Raw genomic sequence first — 19144 nt, 5'->3', positions numbered from 1 at the left:
AGCACTGTTGTAATTTTAAATGGTTGCTGAACAAGTGGTCATTCAACAAGGACTACCTGTATAACATTTGGACTTTTTAATTTTATAAAATAGAAAAGAGATCATAGAAGTTTATGAAGTGTGTATAGTATGCAGAGAGCATATACTCTACAGATGATTTGTCTCTCTAAATAGTTGAACTCAGGATCATCTCTTGAAATTTATGGCCATAATGTTCAGGACAGAAAATACTTTATATAACAAATAATTTGCAAAATGTGCTGACTCAAGTTAGAGAGGTTTTATCTAACTTTAATGATTTTATATGAAAAAATCAGAAAATCTGTGGAGGAAGATATGTTTATCAGACAATTACAATTCATTATCGCAACATGAAACTTCTAGATATAGAGACACAACATCAGCAAAAACAAGAAATGATTATTGCCTATGCTTAGAAGAGGAATCTGGTTGCCATTTTGAGAAATGGGATGCTCAACCAGATGCTCTGGTGTCACTAAATCAGGACAATACATCCTAAATTTAACAGAATACATTATGAAATAAGATTATGGGGAGAAATACTGCTGTAAAGATAATTAATGCTTCCTGACAAAAGAATCTAAACTGTGAGCAAGTAGATTCTCAGATCTTTGTTTGTTCATGCATTTACTATATGTTTTAGATTTAGAGCTATTCAGTATTTGACATATTGAAATGATGAAAAAATTTAAGCACACACCTTTGTTCTTGATTGAACATGCTCTTTGCAAATGAGGCATTTCTTGACTCTTGGTGAACAGAGGGAACAAGTAGCAATGTGCCCACATGGGCCAAATAGAGTATCTCTCTTCATATCAGAACATACCATGCATTCTTCTAAGGTTTCTGAATCATTGCTGATCATAGAAGGACTTCGGGAACCAACCTGTCCACTAAACACAAGCCTACATTCAGACATTTATGTATGCATTGAATATAATATCCAAAATTAGGGGCTTTATTAACATTTGTAATTATTTGTGTGCACTATAAATTTAGGAAAACAACCATATGACCCTTCTTGACAATCTTACAGAAAGCATTTTAGAAGGTGATTATCTTCTAAGCACATCTTGAGTGAAGTCAGTAGGGCTTTACATCTCACTTGCAAACTAAGTTGTGACCACCACCTGGCTCACTTAAAACAAGCAAATCACTCTGAAGACACAGTAGATATGTACAGAAAACTATATAGTCTCTATACAACATCCTTGACTTGGTTAGAGAAATAAATCATTTTCTGAGTTCCAATAACATAGTTAATCATAACTAACCAGAGACAACGTGCTAAGGCATAAAAGCCTAACCCAGGTTCAAACTAATTAAGCTTAGTATGTTCTATGAATAAAGCTGCTAGTTCTTTAACCCAACCAGTATAAAAACAAAAATAAAAGCTTAAGAGTATAATGAACAAAATATGATTTTTTTTAAAAAAAGGAACAATTCAGTGCTGATCATTGACCAAATAAAGATTGATATATAAATATAGCAGAACTGGCCAATGGAAATTTTTACCATTTAATTTATACACCAACCTCTAATGAGCTAAAATTAATTATGGTTTCCTCATGTCCATTTTAATTACTTAAATTGTTGTCATTTTAGTCAGTAGACAGCTTGTAAAAATTTTTACAAGCTCTCTACTGACTAAAATGACAACAATTTAAGTAATTAAAATGGACATGAGGAAACCATAATTAATTTTAGCTCATGTTAAAGTAATCTATACAAAATAGCAGACTATATAGTGAAATATAAGTGTTATAACACAAACCTGACTTTTTCTTTGTGGCATTTAGCCAATGCTTTACAGAGGCTAGGATCAGGACATAAGTCAAGGGGTGACTGGCCCTTTTTGTTACGAATACCAAGGTCAGCTCCATTGGCTGCCAGGAAACAGGCAATAGATGCTGCACTTTTCTTCTCTGCTCCCTGAGTACCCAATCCCATTATCAACTGAAAGAAAGTAAATACGCAACTCATTTCAATTTTTATTCATGTACCTAAAACAGCAAATAAAATTGATTAGACGAAGGTATAATTACCATTAACAGATTTTAGTAAATGCAGCCCTAGAATGTAACATTGTACAATTAGTATGTTTCATTCAAAGTCACTTGAACAAATAAATAAAATATCTTTAGACTGGATTCTCTTAATCCCTTTGGGTCTATAGGTATTTTTGGAAAAGTGTGATGGACATGTTGTCACCCTCACAAAATGATTATCATGAGGAAGGAATAACAAAAAGTCTGCCATAGTGTTCGTAATAACCTATAGATTTCTGTTTCAACAAAACACAGAAAGACAAGCCAATTTCCCCAAATAATTTCTGAATAATTTCTTCTAAAATTAGGTATTTCAACATTTGTTACCTTCCAATAGGATGACAGTCCCGAACTCATTAAAAATGCACAATTTCAATGCAGCAAGATGGCTAAAAGATGTAAAATGGTCACATAATCATTCTCTACTAAACACATACCTTCTGACTCTTTGGATCATCTATACATATTTTTCTCCCTTTGTCCTATTGCTTTCTTCACCCTTTTTCTTTTCTCCCATGTCTGATTTTTTTTTCCTGCCTTTTCCTTCTACTTTTCTCATTGCCTATCATCAGCCCACTACAACCCTCCACCAACTTTCTTGCTTTCATTTTACTTTGGGTTGGCTGGCAGGCAGGCTGGCTGGCTGGCTGGCTCAAAAAAGAGCTCTGGCCTTCAGCTCTGAGCAATGCTCTCCAGGTAAGCCCTAATACAACTTGGCAAAGAAAGGGAAAGACCATGCCAGATCTGAAATTTCAAAACAAAGGTTGTTAAAACACTAGAGAAAGGGAGAAAGGGAGAAAGGGAAAGGGGGGGAGGGGGGGGAGGGGGAGGGGGAGGGGATAAATTTTGTAGGGAAGAGGGCAATGCTGACCTAATTTACGCTGAAAAATCTGAAGTCTTATACTAAACTTTTGTGCATATCTCTTCCCTGAACAATTGTCAGCCCTTTGAGGTAGTCCAGACCAGGAAACCAAATTTATGAATGCTAATACTATTTTTAGTATAAGGTTACAGTAAAAGAATTTTGCAAGTCTGAATGTGCCTCTCCCCTCCCTGCCTTTATGTCCCAAGAAAACAAGGGAGGGTCAAGTCTGAAATTATTTCTCAAATTACATTCCTGCTTTGCACTCAGATTTCTCTTATCTGACCATTGTCTTGGTTGCAGCTCTTCTTCCTGTCCCTCAAGGTTATTTTCACAGCCCATTACAACAATTCCGACATTGTTCATATTTTAAAATTCAGCAGCTAACCCTCATGGTAACACTACTGTAACATTAATGCAACATTTATCTGCAATCTTTTCCTAATAACTCTACTTTAAACAAATTATTGAATATAAAGGAGTCAATAATAATTGTAATATTAAATGTATATGCTGCCCGACTCCCAGAGACTATTTGTAACAGAGATATAACCACACATACTAAGTGCCTACAATTTACATATGTACACACACACACAAATTGGAAATGTTTTAGATCACCTCTATCCAAATTATTGCTTCTTTAGTTATATTTATTGATGTTTAAAGAGATGTATCAAAATCTAATTAATGAAATTGAAACATTTTAGATTTTTTAAAATAGCTTTTGCCATTCACACATCCATGTTTACTGTGTTCTCACCTAGCATTTACTTTTTGGCACAATATCTTTAATTTTTTTCAGAAAACAGAAAGCAGATCAAAGCAAAACAAGACTTTATAGCCTGCTGCAAAGAGGAAACATAAGAGAAGAAATAAATCAGTTTTCTTACTGTATTCTTGGAGGGCTCCCAAGCCGTATCTACCTTGCCCACATCTTGCATGTCTTGGAGCTGGCGAAGCTGCGACAAAGTATGATGTCGCAGAGCCTCATGCAGGGGAGTATCCCCGTCTTTATCCTGAATGTCCAGTTTAGCACCTGCACGAACTAAAAGCTGAGAAGAAATAAAAGCTTCAAGACTGTGAACGCTTTTTACAGTAAATAGGATTAGACTTATTAAAAACATTTGAATATTAAAAACAGCTCGTAACTTTAGCTGTTCAAAGTTTCTTCTTAATTACATTTTTCAGCCTATATTTTAAACTTTTATTTTAATCTCATTTTCATCTATTGCTATGCTTGCTGAACATAAGTTAGTAAATCATGGTTAAATAGAAGATAATGGATATCCAAAAGGAAGTTGCTCTAACACTCTATTATTGTAAATACATGAAAAATTACTAAACTTGACCAATATAATTTTTAACAGATAATGTGTTGGTATGATAGCATTATGTGCAAAAACTCAATTCAGAAACCTAAGCTGGAAGGTAGCAAAGGAAGAATATGAAAAGCAAATGTGATATAGCAAACACTGAACCAAACCTACAGTATATTTTATAAGAGGTATCCTGCGATCAAAAGTTGTAGTGTACAGTGATTTGATCAATATTCCAACCACTGCATTCTTTACCCTCTTGGTTTTCTATTTCATCCATATCCTTCTCTCTAATAATTTGGTTTTTTACCTACTCTCATTTTCTGTCCTCTTCTCTCTTACCTCCTTCAATACAATTTTTCCCCACTCAATCACCATGTTGTGGTTATTGGGTAACAGAATTTACTGATATACCTCTTGTGCATGAAAGATTAAATCAGAAATTGAATAAATAGTCTCTGTTTGAATGTTGATCAATATTTAATATATTTAAAAATAACTTAAGTGTGATGTATAAGTGGAAAAGCAACCAGACTGTCATTTAAAGAGGCCACATTTGTTGTCAATATGGTGGAAGGAAAACAGAGCATGAAAATGGGTAAATCTCTTATTGCATAACCCTTTTAGAAATATACTGCACTACAATAGTATAGTTCAGAAGTACATTCTTATCGTACATTACTATTACCTTACCCGCACTATCTGAGTGTGCTGTCTTTCAACAGCAAGGTGCAGTGCAGTTTGTTGATTTACGTTCTGGATATCCAAGTTAGCATTGCCCTGAAAGAGAAATCCCAACTGTTACTCATTATATTAACTGAACTGAACTATCTAAAGTACTCATGGAAGAAAGTATATGAAAGCATAGTGAAAAAGATTAGACTACTTTCCCAAACTTCTCCACTGCTAAAATCAACTGAAAAATCTACACATACATTTTAATTTATGAAACTGGATTAATTTTCACATTATTTCTATTTTGCATTTATCAGTATTTTCCATGAATCAATATTTGATATGGAAAGTTTATAAAATGTTTCATTAGTTTTCAAATTTAAACAATAGAATTGATCTACTGAAATAGATTAATATTTCTCACAATACAGCCACTCCTCATTTAGCAGCTACCTCGTTTAGCGACCATTCACAAATATGATGGTAATTTAAAACAATAATTTTCTGACCAATGCATGCATTTACAATCAAATTTCACCCACCTGACCACAAAAGCCTTCAGTGTGAAACTGATTAATGTCTGGTCAGTTTCAGGCAGCAGTGTAAGCTAGTGGGAAAGTTCTAATCAACTAATTAAGGTCAGGGAGCTAAGCTTGTTAACCTGTGGTTAGCACTTTTTAGGGAAGCCTTGTGGAGAAAAGCAGATTAGGAAGAGATAGCTTGTTTAAGCAATCTCTCTGCCCTGCAAGGGGGCAAAAAAAGGAAAAAAAACGGGTCAGGCACAGGACACTGTACCAGAGAAGTTTATCTAAATGAGATGGTAGATGATCTCTAAATGAGATCTTTGCAGCATCTCTCTCTCTCTCTCTCTCTCTCTCTCTCTCACGTGTTCGCTTAGTGACCACTTAGTTTAGTGACCATTTTGCTATAGGCAACAGTTACTAAACAAAGAGATGGTGCATACAGTACTGAAACAATTTATGCATAGGAGTTCATAAGCTCCACATATTGGGTGGATATAACCAACTTACCTCTTTGGTCAGTTCAAGCTTATCAGTTCAAACATTTAAAGAGCAACTTTCTACTGGCTTAAGACAAAATATAGCTTCTGGATGAAAAGCTAAATAATCATAATCATAATCATAATCATAATAGAAGAGGAAAAAAATGAAACTTGTATGCCACCTGACTCTCAACAACAATAAAAGAAATTACATAAAATCAATAAAACATAAAAGATAAAGATAAAAGACAGCAAGTGCGATGAAGTGAGGGGTCTCCCTCTCCCTCGCCAAAGGTCTCAGTGAAGAGCCGGGTCTCCATGGCTCTTTTAAACAATAGGAGAGTGGGGGCCATCCAAATCTCAGGGGGAACCTCGTTCCAGAGGGCAGACGCTGCTACAGAGAAGGCACACTTTTTTTTTAATGTGATTTTATTAAGAATTGTAATTACAATAGTAAAAACTAATACCAACTAAACTTAGAGAAAGAGAAGAGAATGGAAAGAATAAAAAATGCAGGAAAAAAGAAAAAGAAAAGAAAGAATATAATAAAGAAAAGAAATATATAAAAAGTGACTTCCAGCCTTCATCACAACAAAGTATAAACAAATGTAATAACTCTTCACCCTCTATAAGGTTAAACAGATACCTGTCGATCCTATATGCCATCCTTTATCTATAAGCAATTCCATAAAACACCAACTTTTCAATCCTGGTGTCAACAAAAAGTCTATAAAGGGTTGCCAGAACATTGCAAAAAACAAAAACAAACTTATTTTAACCTTGATCAAATCAACCAACTTTATATTCCTTCCTTTTACTTCTAATAGTCTTAATCTTTAATTCAACCAAATATTGTCATAGGATTTTATTCATCTTCAGTTGTTCTTTATCACAGCGCACAGATTTCTTCAGGGCTTTAACAAACCTCTTTTGTAGATCCAATAAGAAAACATTTTTCAGGTCATGCTCTTAGTTTATCATTTGTATTTCCCTTTTAATTTTTAAAACTTCAGCCAGTTTCTTCTGTATATCCAGGTTCAATTTCATTATGTTATTTCCAGGTGATTTCTCTAATTAATTAAGCTCATTTATTTTATTTTTGCCTTCTAGGATATTAGCTAGCCACCTAATGATCTAGCCACCCCATTTTATGACATTATTACACCCCACTCATTATGTCTATCCAGTTTGATAAGAAACCACTTATGAATACACTTTGATTATGATTTTTTTGATCCAGCTAAGTATCAACTAAATGGTTATGCTCTGTTTAAACTAAAATATATTATGCCTATAGCATTCCCAAAATTTAAGCTGCCCAATCAAAAATGAGATTAATTAATTTAGCAAGACCTCTACTTAAATATGGCTAGATTTAGTTACTGCATTGTTTTTAAGGTATTTACAGATACTGATGTTAGATGGATTGGTCTTGTTCCCTGGATTTTCCTTCTTCCTGCAGTTAACTGTCATTTCATAGATACAGTTCCTTCAGTAACCTAGGATGGAATTTATCTGACCCTACTCATTCAAAATAGATAGGCATTCTGTAACTATTTTTCTATCAGTGTCAAGCTTCAGTTCTAACTATTCACCCGGCTTTTCATACATGCTGTCTTGTTGGAGAAGAGTGACCGAATCTCCTGCCAAGTGGCTCCATTTTCTTGTTTTGTCTTGGTTAGTGGTTACTATTTTGCCATCATCCCAAGGCTGAAGTAGCTGGTATACTGTTCTTTTTTCCTTTATTTTATTTTGAACATAGTTGAACTTTATTTATTTACTCATATGTTCTTTTTGCTTAGGTAAGCCAATGTAAACACCAATAATACTATCATTTTATTAGTTCTTCTACTTGCTTTAATCCAGATGCCCTCTACAGTATTGCCAAGTTTATTAGTGAACAAGTATGAATACTTTTAACATCTGAGCAAGTATTAATACTTTTAACATACAGCACAACTCCTCCTTTCTTTGAATAAACTATATTTTCCAGTTGCTTAACTAAAAGACTCACCCCATGAGGATGATGACTATACAAATTAGAAAAAAAAATGGAATGATATGTACATTTCCAATATTTCAATAAAATATCCAAGAACAGATAGCTAATGATACTAAAGCCCAGCTCCTGAATTTGTGCTACCTCCACTATGCTATCAGTGGAGAACCAGTGGTAACACAGACAAAACTGAGATAAATGTCTCAATGATAGTAACAAATACCTTTATTTGGATGTAGAAAATGGTCTGGAAACCAATGTATGCATCTATTTTTAACGAATAATATTCTGGCATGAAACCAATTAATAAGAAACTTTACCTGATGCACCAAAAGTTCTGCTACTTCTACATGATTATTAAGTGCTGCCAAATGCAAAGCAGTATATCCATCATCTTTTTTTTCATCTACAATCCATGGTCTTGGAAGCTTAGAGAGTAACACTCGCATTGCACTGAAACAGACAAAAATGTAGAAGATTATATCCAGTATTAATTTGTAGTAGGAACCCAATCCACCATTCATGTATAACATCCCAAAATTCAGTAATTAGATAGCCAGGAGTCTTTTTTATTATCATTACTGAAAAACTGATTTTATATGAAATACTATCCATTCTATTAAACCTTATCATAACATTCTTTCTCAATGAGATAACATAATGGGAGCCATATAATTATATTAGCTATTCTAGTAAACCATGTCCAATTCTTCTGAGATTTATTCATATTGTCTTACTTCAGATATCCCCACATAGTTTGTTAATATACTTTAAGTGCTAATAGCTATTTTACAATCATTAATAGGGTAATGATTTAATTCCCCTGAATTCAATAGGGCTTACTTCTGAGTAAATATATGTATAATTTCATAATAAAATGAATTTTTCAACTATCCTACTCAGTTTGCCACATGGAATATACACAGACATTTATGACTGCTTATTTACCATGAGTGGGCAGCCTAGAAATCAGAGAAATAATTAAATAAACTTAGTAATGGTATGATTTGAAAATGGGAAGAAAGACACTATTTTCAACACTGTCCTGAATCTCAATTTATTTTCCCTTTCTCTCCCTTCCCCCTTGCCTCAAATATCATTACTTCATGTTTGAGAATTATGTTCATGCAGCTCATATACCACCTGGTGTGCTTCAATCTAACATGCTGACACTACATACTTTCCCTATTATATATGAATGGAATTTTGTATGGGAATTCATAGCAGCAACATGAAGTGTTGTACTTGTGTGCAGCTTGGTGTGTCCGTGTATGGAGTATGCATGTCTGTGTACGTATGTGTAGCTTGGGGCATGTGTATGTGCTTAATGGGAAACGCAAAATAGGTATTAAGCCAATCTTCCCCCCTTAAAAATTCAATTTACCCTTCAAAACTATTCTTCTGTTTTTTAAAAAATAACTTCCAATGCTTCTAAGTCTTCCTTATTTCTCCAGAACATACATGAATCTTTTTACATTGACCAGAATATAAAAGATAGAAGAACTGGGGACCAGAAAAAACTGATGTAGTTTACCATTTAAACATATTTATATCTGATCTTAAAAACATTTTTTCAAGGTAGTTTACAGATAATTAAAACTCATATAATAGATTCACTAAAAAGATTTCTGAAAGCAATCAAGTAGTCTTTTTTTTTTTAAATGAACAATTAATAGAACAATAAACACAGTGGGGAGGGGAGAATTATATACCTACCACCTAATATATCTATTCCACAGGAGTGCCATAGAAGAAATCCTTTCACTAGTAATCATTTAAATAATGAGAATATGGGGACTGCTACATAGATTTATCAAGATAAGGTAGGCTTATGAAAAAAATTACAAGTCTAGAGATACATCTAGATATAAACTATTCATTCTGGATGGTTATTTACAGAGAATTAACAGCTTACACTCTCATGAGCCATGAACTACCAACCACTGTATCCTTCTACCAATCATCAGCCCTCCCACAAATAGAGACCTATGTCAGAGAAGGGCTATACACTTACAGAATGTTTGACAGATCATCTCTAATTGTTTGCAATAAGACATTTTGTCCAGATAGGACACAAACCACATTTAATGTACAAATGAAATTAGACAAACTCTTAAAATTGTTTTTTTTTAAAACAAGTACATTAACCTTAATATACATATACGTATTCATAGAATATGTTGTAGTTTCCTAAAATAAAACTCCAACTATAGGTTTAAAGTTAAAACTAAGAAAACTAGAAAACTAATTTCTTTCATCCTGATTATTAAAAAGGCTTGATTCCTTACTCCAAACTGTATTTGATTATTTTTGCACAAAACAAAGATTTCTAAATTACCTTATTGAAAAGTTACTTGCTCTTTATTCTGAATTTCCTCTTACTATCTTGCTTGTTTTTATCTCTAGTAGAATAAACACAGTGACTGAGATATCAGAATTTGAGCATCAGTGAAAAAAAATTAGAAAACTTGTTGAAACACAAGACCCAACTTTATTTGATATTGCTAAAATATATCACACACATAAGACTGAGCAGTAAAACTGTAGGATGAACCATCAATAGGCAGAGTAAAAGACAGAGGCACCGTCTGTTCCTGGAACAGCAACCAACAGTCGAGATACTATTTTTTGCAATGGTTGACTAAATATGGTCAGGGAAGAGAGAGGCAAAAGACAGCCTGGGAGTGGATGTTTCAAATGCCTAGCTGCCTATAAAGCCGAAATAGTTTTGCTAGTGCCCTGATTAGCAAATGGATTCATACTAAATAGCATGCATGTGGAAGCCCTGACCTCAAAAGCAGTGTTTGACCTCTGAAGATGAAAAATAACTACAAGAAACCTGTCTGGGAACTAAAATTCAAGCATGAAGAAACCAAGTGCCATATCTATGGAGAAAGAAACAATACTTGCTTGGGAAGGATGATGGTGTTTGCTGATTTTTTACAATCTCATGAACATTTTTCAGTTATTTTCAATTACCTAAACAAGATGAGATTATCCTTCTTTGGGTTTTCCTAGCATCCACCCTGGATATTTCTGTTTTCAGTCCTGCAGGTTCAAGAAACTTAGTTCCATGCAACAACACCTTAATGTTTAGGAAAACACAACAGATATCTTGTAAGATACCTGCTCATATTTTAATTATACTTATTTTATAGAGTGAAATGTGTATTCATTTTCACCTCTCCATTGCTTCCCCCCTCCCACATAATGAAGAGCTGAATCAGCGATAGAGTGAACATTCAAGATGAGATGGCTGCTGCTGATGTCTCTCTCTAGGTCATCCAACTGCAAATGCTGCATGATAAGCTTACAGGTAACAGAGCATTAGAAGTCCTGGATTATTCCACATATTTAAAGGATTCATGTCTGCATGTATCTTTTAGTAATTTATGTATTTGTTATATTAATCTCAATTGCAGGTTAACACATTACCAGTGCTTAAATACCAAGTATTTCTAGTGTAAAGTGTTAATTTGGAAAAAAATCACCTTTAATCGAGTAATACCATAGCTGATTACTTGTTGGACAAGAAATCTTGTCAGTTGTATTTTAAGTATTGTATCTACTAATACTTTAGCATTTCTAAAAGTATTAATTGTACAGAAATGCATTACCCCATTCTTTCTTTCAAATTATATATTGGTTCCATTTCATTATACATAAAAGGGTAGGATAATAACGCATGGTTTAGTTATAAAGTACATTTACCAAGAGATTAAAATAATTTATTTTAGTACATGAGCAATATAATTCAAATTTGAAACAAGCAAGTTGTAATTGTTCTGCTGCATTGCTGTTTCTTCTTGTAGAATTGTGCTAGCTACTGCTAGTCTCTGATTTGCTCTCTATCAGCTGCACTAGCTTTTTCTCTTAAGCTGCAGAAACTGAACAATCGGGTTTCTTCAAGATAATCAACTTGAGCTTTTTTATATAAATTAATTTTTAAACATATGTAGGTATCAGATTAATTTTCTTGTTCTGATTATAAATATACTTTACAAATGGATTTATGCATCATTTAAAATGAATATCTACATATTTCTAGTTTTTTTTTAAATCCCCCCCAATTTTTTTTTTTTGGCAACCTGATCTTGGTTTTTTTTTCTGTCTTATGACTAACACGAAGACAAAGATAAATTACAGTATCAGCCAACTAAACATATCAAGATATATGAGCTAGTAAACTTACAATGATTTTGACATGAAACAAGTAAATTATTGTATGAACTTTTCTAATTTGAAAATGTTCAGTAAAAACTAGCTCATGTTGGTCTGAATTAGAAGTAAAGGCCAAATCCTCACCTTTACAACTTTGTTTTTTTCTTGGAAAGTAATCAGCTTTTTATTCAGCTACATTCTCAATAATTATAAAATACTACAATTGAGATTCTTGCCGAAGACATACATCACCATGAAGATTATTATTTCCACTTCATCAGATAGTAGTATAAATATGCTAAAATACAGGTGAAGACCAATGGTAATGCAAGCTCAGAGTGGACTACATGAATACATACTACCATTTCATGAAGGTATTTTGTATAATCAAACTTTGGTGAATAAAAAGCAAAAGAAACCTAACAAGCACCTGAAATCTTCATGAAAGAATAATTGTTTTTAATATGTTTTAAATTATTATGCAAGTAAACCACAGGATGGCTTTAAATCTCAGCAGTAAGACCAGATACTAAGAAACAAGAGCAAAAATGTGTTCTTAAAACTCACCAGGAACAACTATATTACACTTTAGAATAAAAAGTGGGGGAAATGTTTTTCAGTTTCATCCAGCAGATAGCAGCTATTAAAACCTGCCCAGAGCACATACTTCTTTATGTACCCATATGAAGATATAATGTTATGGAATGTAAAGAAGTATGTACTTTTGGCAGGAGTGAACTACCAGTAAAAAAAAAAAAAAAGCAAGCTATATTTCACATGAAAGACATATTTTTTAGGTGAAATTAACTTGTAAAAGGATCAAGTGAATATTAGTGTAGAAGAACATACTGGGGGGAGGTGGGAATAATGGGGCAATTGTTTAAAACTAGGATGTTAAACATTATATTTAAAGGCAGTAATGCATTGATACTAACAATATTGTCCAATCATTTATTTTTTTTATTTATTCAAAATCTAAAATTAACAACAACCACACCACAACATATAATGCACAAACATAAAAACAATTACAGAACTATTTCCGGGTCATAACTTTGAAAACCACAATAAGTATTGCTCCTGAAACTTAAGCAAACCTCTCAGTGTGATTATCTGTTGCCTAATCATCCAAATCTAATACTAAAAGAATCAATCAAGAATATTTCTTAGAATATGAACCTGTAAACATAAAATCTGATTAGAAAACAAGGTATTTTCATGTATGCTAAGATGGACAAACTCAACATATTACAACAAAGACTTCTCTGATTTTCTACCTAATATGGCTTAACTTTTCCATTAGAAATCTACTAAACATATATTGCATATTGGCACCTTTGCTGCATTTAGCATATTTCCCAGTTGTATGAGCTGAAACTGCCTTGTTTCCTTGAGGATTCAATGAAAGAGTTTATGGATATATTTAAAACCTAGTTACACAGCTCAAACTTTACCCCTCAAAACTTTATCTCATTCTTTAGGCCCAAGCATTATGTACTATTGCATGTTTATGTGTAAAAAGTCTTATGACAGACATAAAATTAAAGAAATACATACATGTACTGAGGTAGCACAGTCAAAATGGGATCCTATAATCACTCCGTGCCTTTAATTTTCCCTTTTGCAAGCATGTCAATAGAATTTAATTGGCCTGATCAACAAGGAGATGCAAGTTGCACAACTGAGCTGAAGCAGGGCCAGGATTTTGCCCTTTTTGCACCTTTTTTCAGGGACATAATTAGCCTACTGGATGCTTAATGCATCTATTTTATTTCATTTCCTGAAGAAAATCTGTGAGGAATTGTGCTGCTATTTGGCAGTGCAATCCTGCGGGGTATTAGGGCCTCAAAAAGGAGAGGATATTGCTTGCAACCCATGGCCTCCCATTTTAAATCAGTGCTACAGCTGAAAATAAAAAAGGATGATTTAAATAAAGTTCCTCATTATATTAAAGATACATTAATGAAAATTAAATCTGAACACTATACCATATTTATTTAACAAATAGAGTATTATTATGTCTGATGAGTTAATTATTATTCTGTAACTGCTAAAGCAATCCTCACCTGCCTTTATATATTCAAAGTGGGGAAGAAGGATGTTTGCCACACATGCCAGAAACCTGTGGGTATTAAGGCAATTTTATATTTTCTTTTTTCTAACATTGTTCCTTTTTGCTTCACTTTGCTTTGGCCTATCACTATAAAAATGATGTAGCGAGCAAATTAAATATCAGTAATTTGTATGTCAAAGTAAGGACAGACAAACAAATAATATATATTTTGGAATAGTTTATTTCATCAGATGAAAATAAATGAAATGCTTAAGTTTGGCAGACAAAGTTTCGTTCATATCTAAGAAATTAATCAAGTAGTTCCTCTATGTAGAAAAGTGTTATTTCATTCTGTTCAGAGAATAATTGAACAGCTAAAATGCTAGGATTCCCATTATTTAATATTGACCTAATCACTCTTTAGGAGAAAATCAGTATTTTTTTTGTTTAGGTAAATACCATTTTTAAAATATCTCATTATTTAAAAGAGTTTGATTTTAATCCATCATGATTAGTTAACGTGGAAATTCTTCTGGTTGTATAGAGGAAGTTAGCATTTAAAATATATGATAGTTTTCTAACTGAAAATTCAAAGTAGACTAAGTGAGATTAAACTATAGTATATAGTACATGGCACCTAGATTCTCAGGCATCATATTTTAAATTTAATTTCTAACAGCCATCTCTTAAGATCTTATTCAGTTTATTCATATATAGCATTTTTCTCCAGAAAAAATATACCATTAGTTCTTAAGAATTTAAGAATACATTTGTTATTTAAACATAGAAAAAACTAAATAAATTGTTCTGTACCTTCACTAAACAATTAATTATAGTTCATAGAGTAAACGTGCAAAGCAGAAATAAATATTGGTATTGTCATTAACACACATTTTATTCTATAATCAACAGATTGATGATCAGAGAACACCCTTCACTAGCAACAAAGTTGGCAAACCTGGCTGAATTCTATGAAGCACTGCCTATTTCTAATAATAAGTCATCTGAGCAATAAATTAAAAATTAACTTCTGAAGGGTCACATTTTAAAAACTGAGTATGGTTTAAAGTGAATCACACACTTTGCCTAAAACATTATTATACACTAGCACTAAAGCAAGCCTTAGATAAAATTATGTATGTAGTTTAAAAAAAACACATCTTAATACTTTGAACATTGTCAGTCATGCTAAAATGTCACCTCCCTTACTTATGTCAGCTGCTGAATTCTAACTAAGTACAAACTGAACTCTGGACATCTGCTGACACAGTTGTAACTCAGACATTTCAACCATTTGACTGACAAGGATAACAGATGCTGACATTATCAAATGCTACTATACTTTTTTCCATGGTCACTTTTTGCCCTGATATGGCCAGTACATGAAAACTGTTGCCATCCGAAAGAATACTTGAGCAGCTGGATCAGTGCAGTTCCATATTACTGACAAAAGTAGATACAGTTTTAAATCTACCTTACTTGCTCAGGTTCCATACATGATACATTTCTATTAAACCCAAAGTATAAATACCTATGTATTTAGAGAAATATGTCTTTGCAACAAAATATATCATATAACTTATGCATTATTACTTTTATCAGATACAGACCAAATTAATATTACCCCAATCTAGCATGGCCCACTGTTCACAGGCCTTCAAATAAAATGCTGATCTACATTAAAAAAATGAATGTCATCTTATTAACTAAACGCATATGAATATTTAATTATATGCTGAGGTAATGATAACTATAACCCAAAAATACAGATATAGATAGAATATGCATAGAACAAGCATGGTAACAGAAAAAGCATTTCAAAATAAAACTCATCTTGGAAATATTAACCAGGGTTATACTTGAGCAAAATTATAAAGCCATGTGACAGAAACATTGCTCCTTAACTAGTTCTTTACAGTAAACCCCAATAAATATACGTTATATTTCACATTCCCACCCAAGAAACCCAAGTAAATAACGATACTTTTTATTATATTATCAAGATAATCAAGAAAAACACATTACTGGTATTGTAATAGCTCTACAATCCCAAGGAAATTGGCTCAATTTCCAATTTTCTAAGGCTCTGCCCTGAGTTTTACCATCATTAAAGTTACTACAGAAAGATATAAAAGGAAAATATAAAAAAATTATTGCAAGCCATCACAGTTTTCCTCTATGGCTTAGCTTTTCAAGTTTAATTTTTTCTATCTTTAATAATGTGAAAAATGAATCATTGTAAACAACAGTTAAAAATAGGAAAGTATATGTTTCCCCGTATCTGATATTTATATAATACAGCTATATGCTTCCTAAACTTCCATTTATTTATTTAATAAATGTATATGGCTGCCCTTCTCATATTCTTGATTCTGGGCAGCTAACAATTAAACAGGATAAAACTAGAGTAAAAAAGAAAAACAACCACAATTAGAAACAACATGAATAACATAAAATAGCAGCTGAGAACACTCATGACATCACACCTTCACTATAACCATGACCAAGAAATGGGCTCACCCATACTATCAGGGCCCCAGGCTTGATGGCAGAACCAGGTTTTCAATGCTTTGCTTAAGCTGGTAAAATGGAATCAAATCACATGTTTAATGGATTTGGTCCCCTTCAACCAGCTGTAGCTATGTATTGATCACTACAGGACAAGTGGTTTATCAACAGGTTATTTTAATAACAGGAATATAAAAATAAAAGGAAAAGAGCTTCTTAAAACTGACAACTTCAAAATTACAGGCAACCTGTACAAAACTGACCATCAATACCTATTATGGGAAGGTTGACAGTAACTTTTCTTTTTCTTTTTTTCTTTCAAGTCAAGTTTGATTCCTGAGGATTTTATGGATACATTGTTTTCTTGGCAACAATATGGAAGTGGTTTGCCACTGCTTTCTTCCTGTATGCTTTTTCAACTTCCCACTGTAGCCTACAGCCCAGATATTTCCTGGCCATCATCCATCCAAATATTAACCTGATTTGACCTTGCTTCAATTTTGAAACCAGACAAGTCAGCTGGGGACTGCCACCTAACTGGGTTGTTAGACACTATGTTTCCAAATGGAAAGGTATATATTAGAAATTGTGCATGTAGGAATTTTACTGTATGAAGCCTCCTTCTCTCCTATGTTCTGAAGTGACTGGACCAGAACCTAATCTAATTTCAGCACTGGTGATGGATCAGCATCCTTCATCTGAACTTAAAGAATTTTGAAACTAATTAGACAGTTGTTACAGCATGAACAGTTTTGTTATCTATCAACAGAGGGAATAACCTGAGAGCACAGAAGGAGCACCTATAGGGGCTGCTGTTGGTGGTCTACACTCACTCCAGTATTCACTACCCATGGTGATCATCTATAATGGCTAAAGGTGCCAAGGGCAGAAGTACAGCCTAAGACCAAATAAGATTGTATCAAAACACTGTGCAGGTACTCTCAGAAATGGGCAGGAAAAAGTCTGTTACCACATAAGGATAGAGAAAGAGACACAGAGCTTTAACCCTGAACCTGACATATTAACACAATTGGATTAATAAAAATTGCAGTAGTTGATTTTTGTCATTATAGCAGCTTCTTTTGCAATAAAAGCAATTTATGTATTTGAGCCTTGTTCTTGAATCTTCCAGTGCTAAGCTCATGAGTATATGTTTGCATTCCTAGAAATTCATTCCCATGCCCAGGGGGAAGCTGTAACAAGATCCGGCAATTCTCAGGTTAGACAAAACCATTATATAAACCATGTTTCACAATCTCAAGTACAGGAAGAAAATGGTCAAATTTCTGTAGATTCAAAAAGGCAGAAGGGAAAAAGCCTAGAATTTAAACCATGGAGCAGGAAGAGAGAGAGAGATAAAGATCTAAGTTCTGCAGTATACAGATTTTCTCCATACACATGGCTTTTATCTTGTCTGCAATAAAGGAGTTTATCTTGCAATTATGTATTTGTGAGCTTATGGGGTTAAGTGTTTGTAGAGTCAATATTTATTGCTGTGCCTGGCATGAAGTCTAGTACCATCTCACTCTGATGAAATAGCCAGCATACTTTATTAATTTAAGAAAGCAAAAACATGAGGTAGTGATCAATAACTGAAAGAGTTTTAAAAAGGGACAAATTTATCACTGGCTATTAGCTATAGTAGTTTAAGGGAATCTTCAGGTTGAAATGCAGTCTGTCTCTAAATAACAGATACAGAATGAAATCAGGCAAGAGAATGATATTTATGCTTTAACTTTGCATTTTCGGAAATAAGAACTGCAACTTGGATAGACTTTTGATCATAACCATTATGGCACACAGATGGCCATCTCACAGAGACATTGTTTATATCTTCTACAGAAGCTCAGGATACAGTTAAAGATGATTCTTCACTTTCTGCATATACAACAAAATCCAATAAAGGATTAAATTAGTAGCAACTACAAATAGGGTGGCTATTAAGTTACACTAAAATGTATAGATTTCTGCTTTAATACTGTATCTATTCTTTTTCCATTAAATTAAGGTTTTGAGCTATTTTAATCACTATCTGTCCTAAAATGTAAATTAAGATATAGTCTGAATAAAAATAACATTAAATTACAAGACTTCAGTGAATTACTGTTGGGTAATGTATTTACTCATCTATTACTTTATAGTGTTCAACCCAAGTTCTCAAGGTCAGTTTGAATATGCCAACTCCAATCCAAAATGACTTGCTACCAAATAGTTACAGATGCTATCAATTCTACTATATCCTTTCATAATTTAGATGTCCATGGTAGACATTTTTTTCATCCAAATACAGACCCTCAGGCTTCATGGCTACTAGCGTTACATCGCTAACAGCATTCACATTACACTTAACCACAGAATGGTTATGTAGCAAATATACTAGCCAAAGCATCTGCCCATGGTTTGCCAAAAATTAAGCATGTCATCCAAACTCCAATGCACAGCACTTTCAGACATTGCAAACCACATATTGTTAACTATGGTTTGTAACAAATTAT

The 19144-nt window shown here is 33.3% G+C and overlaps 2 protein-coding genes across 40 annotated transcripts in view; one reads left to right on the top strand and one right to left on the bottom strand.

Annotated features, from left to right (window-relative positions):
- Nucleotides 1-19144, top strand: part of LOC112540356 (uncharacterized) — a 154467-nt gene that overhangs the window by 100773 nt on the left and 34550 nt on the right. For 28 of the 38 annotated variants that reach the window (XR_015794127.1, XR_015794153.1, XR_015794148.1 and 25 more), the window contains 2 exons: nucleotides 11144-11243; nucleotides 16973-17789. The gene's annotated coding sequence lies outside the window, so the exon portion shown is untranslated. Of the gene's footprint in view, nucleotides 1-3736; nucleotides 3752-10659; nucleotides 11045-11143; nucleotides 11244-15053; nucleotides 17790-19144 lie in introns of those variants that run through there. The other 10 variants (XR_015794156.1, XR_015794155.1, XR_015794150.1 and 7 more) reach the window with 8 other exon arrangements.
- The window catches only part of MIB1 (MIB E3 ubiquitin protein ligase 1), a 53722-nt gene that overhangs the window by 6624 nt on the left and 27954 nt on the right, over nucleotides 1-19144 (bottom strand). Inside the window, exons 13-17 of one of the 2 annotated variants that reach the window (XM_088131070.1) lie at nucleotides 8248-8380; nucleotides 4944-5030; nucleotides 3825-3986; nucleotides 1796-1977; nucleotides 722-926 (exon numbers count right to left, since the gene is read on the bottom strand). In XM_088131070.1, coding sequence (XP_087987196.1) covers nucleotides 722-926; nucleotides 1796-1977; nucleotides 3825-3986; nucleotides 4944-5030; nucleotides 8248-8380 — 769 coding nt within the window. The remainder of the gene's footprint in view (nucleotides 1-721; nucleotides 927-1795; nucleotides 1978-3824; nucleotides 3987-4943; nucleotides 5031-8247; nucleotides 8381-19144) is intronic. The other variant, XM_007425668.4, reaches the window with a different exon arrangement.

Source organism: Python bivittatus, unplaced genomic scaffold (assembly GCF_059951505.1).
Source record: "Python bivittatus isolate LINGU-HERP-01145 unplaced genomic scaffold, Pbiv_v1 ctg000840_np1212, whole genome shotgun sequence".
Lineage (NCBI taxonomy): Eukaryota > Metazoa > Chordata > Lepidosauria > Squamata > Pythonidae > Python > Python bivittatus.
This window is presented reverse-complemented; position numbering and strand designations above follow the sequence as displayed.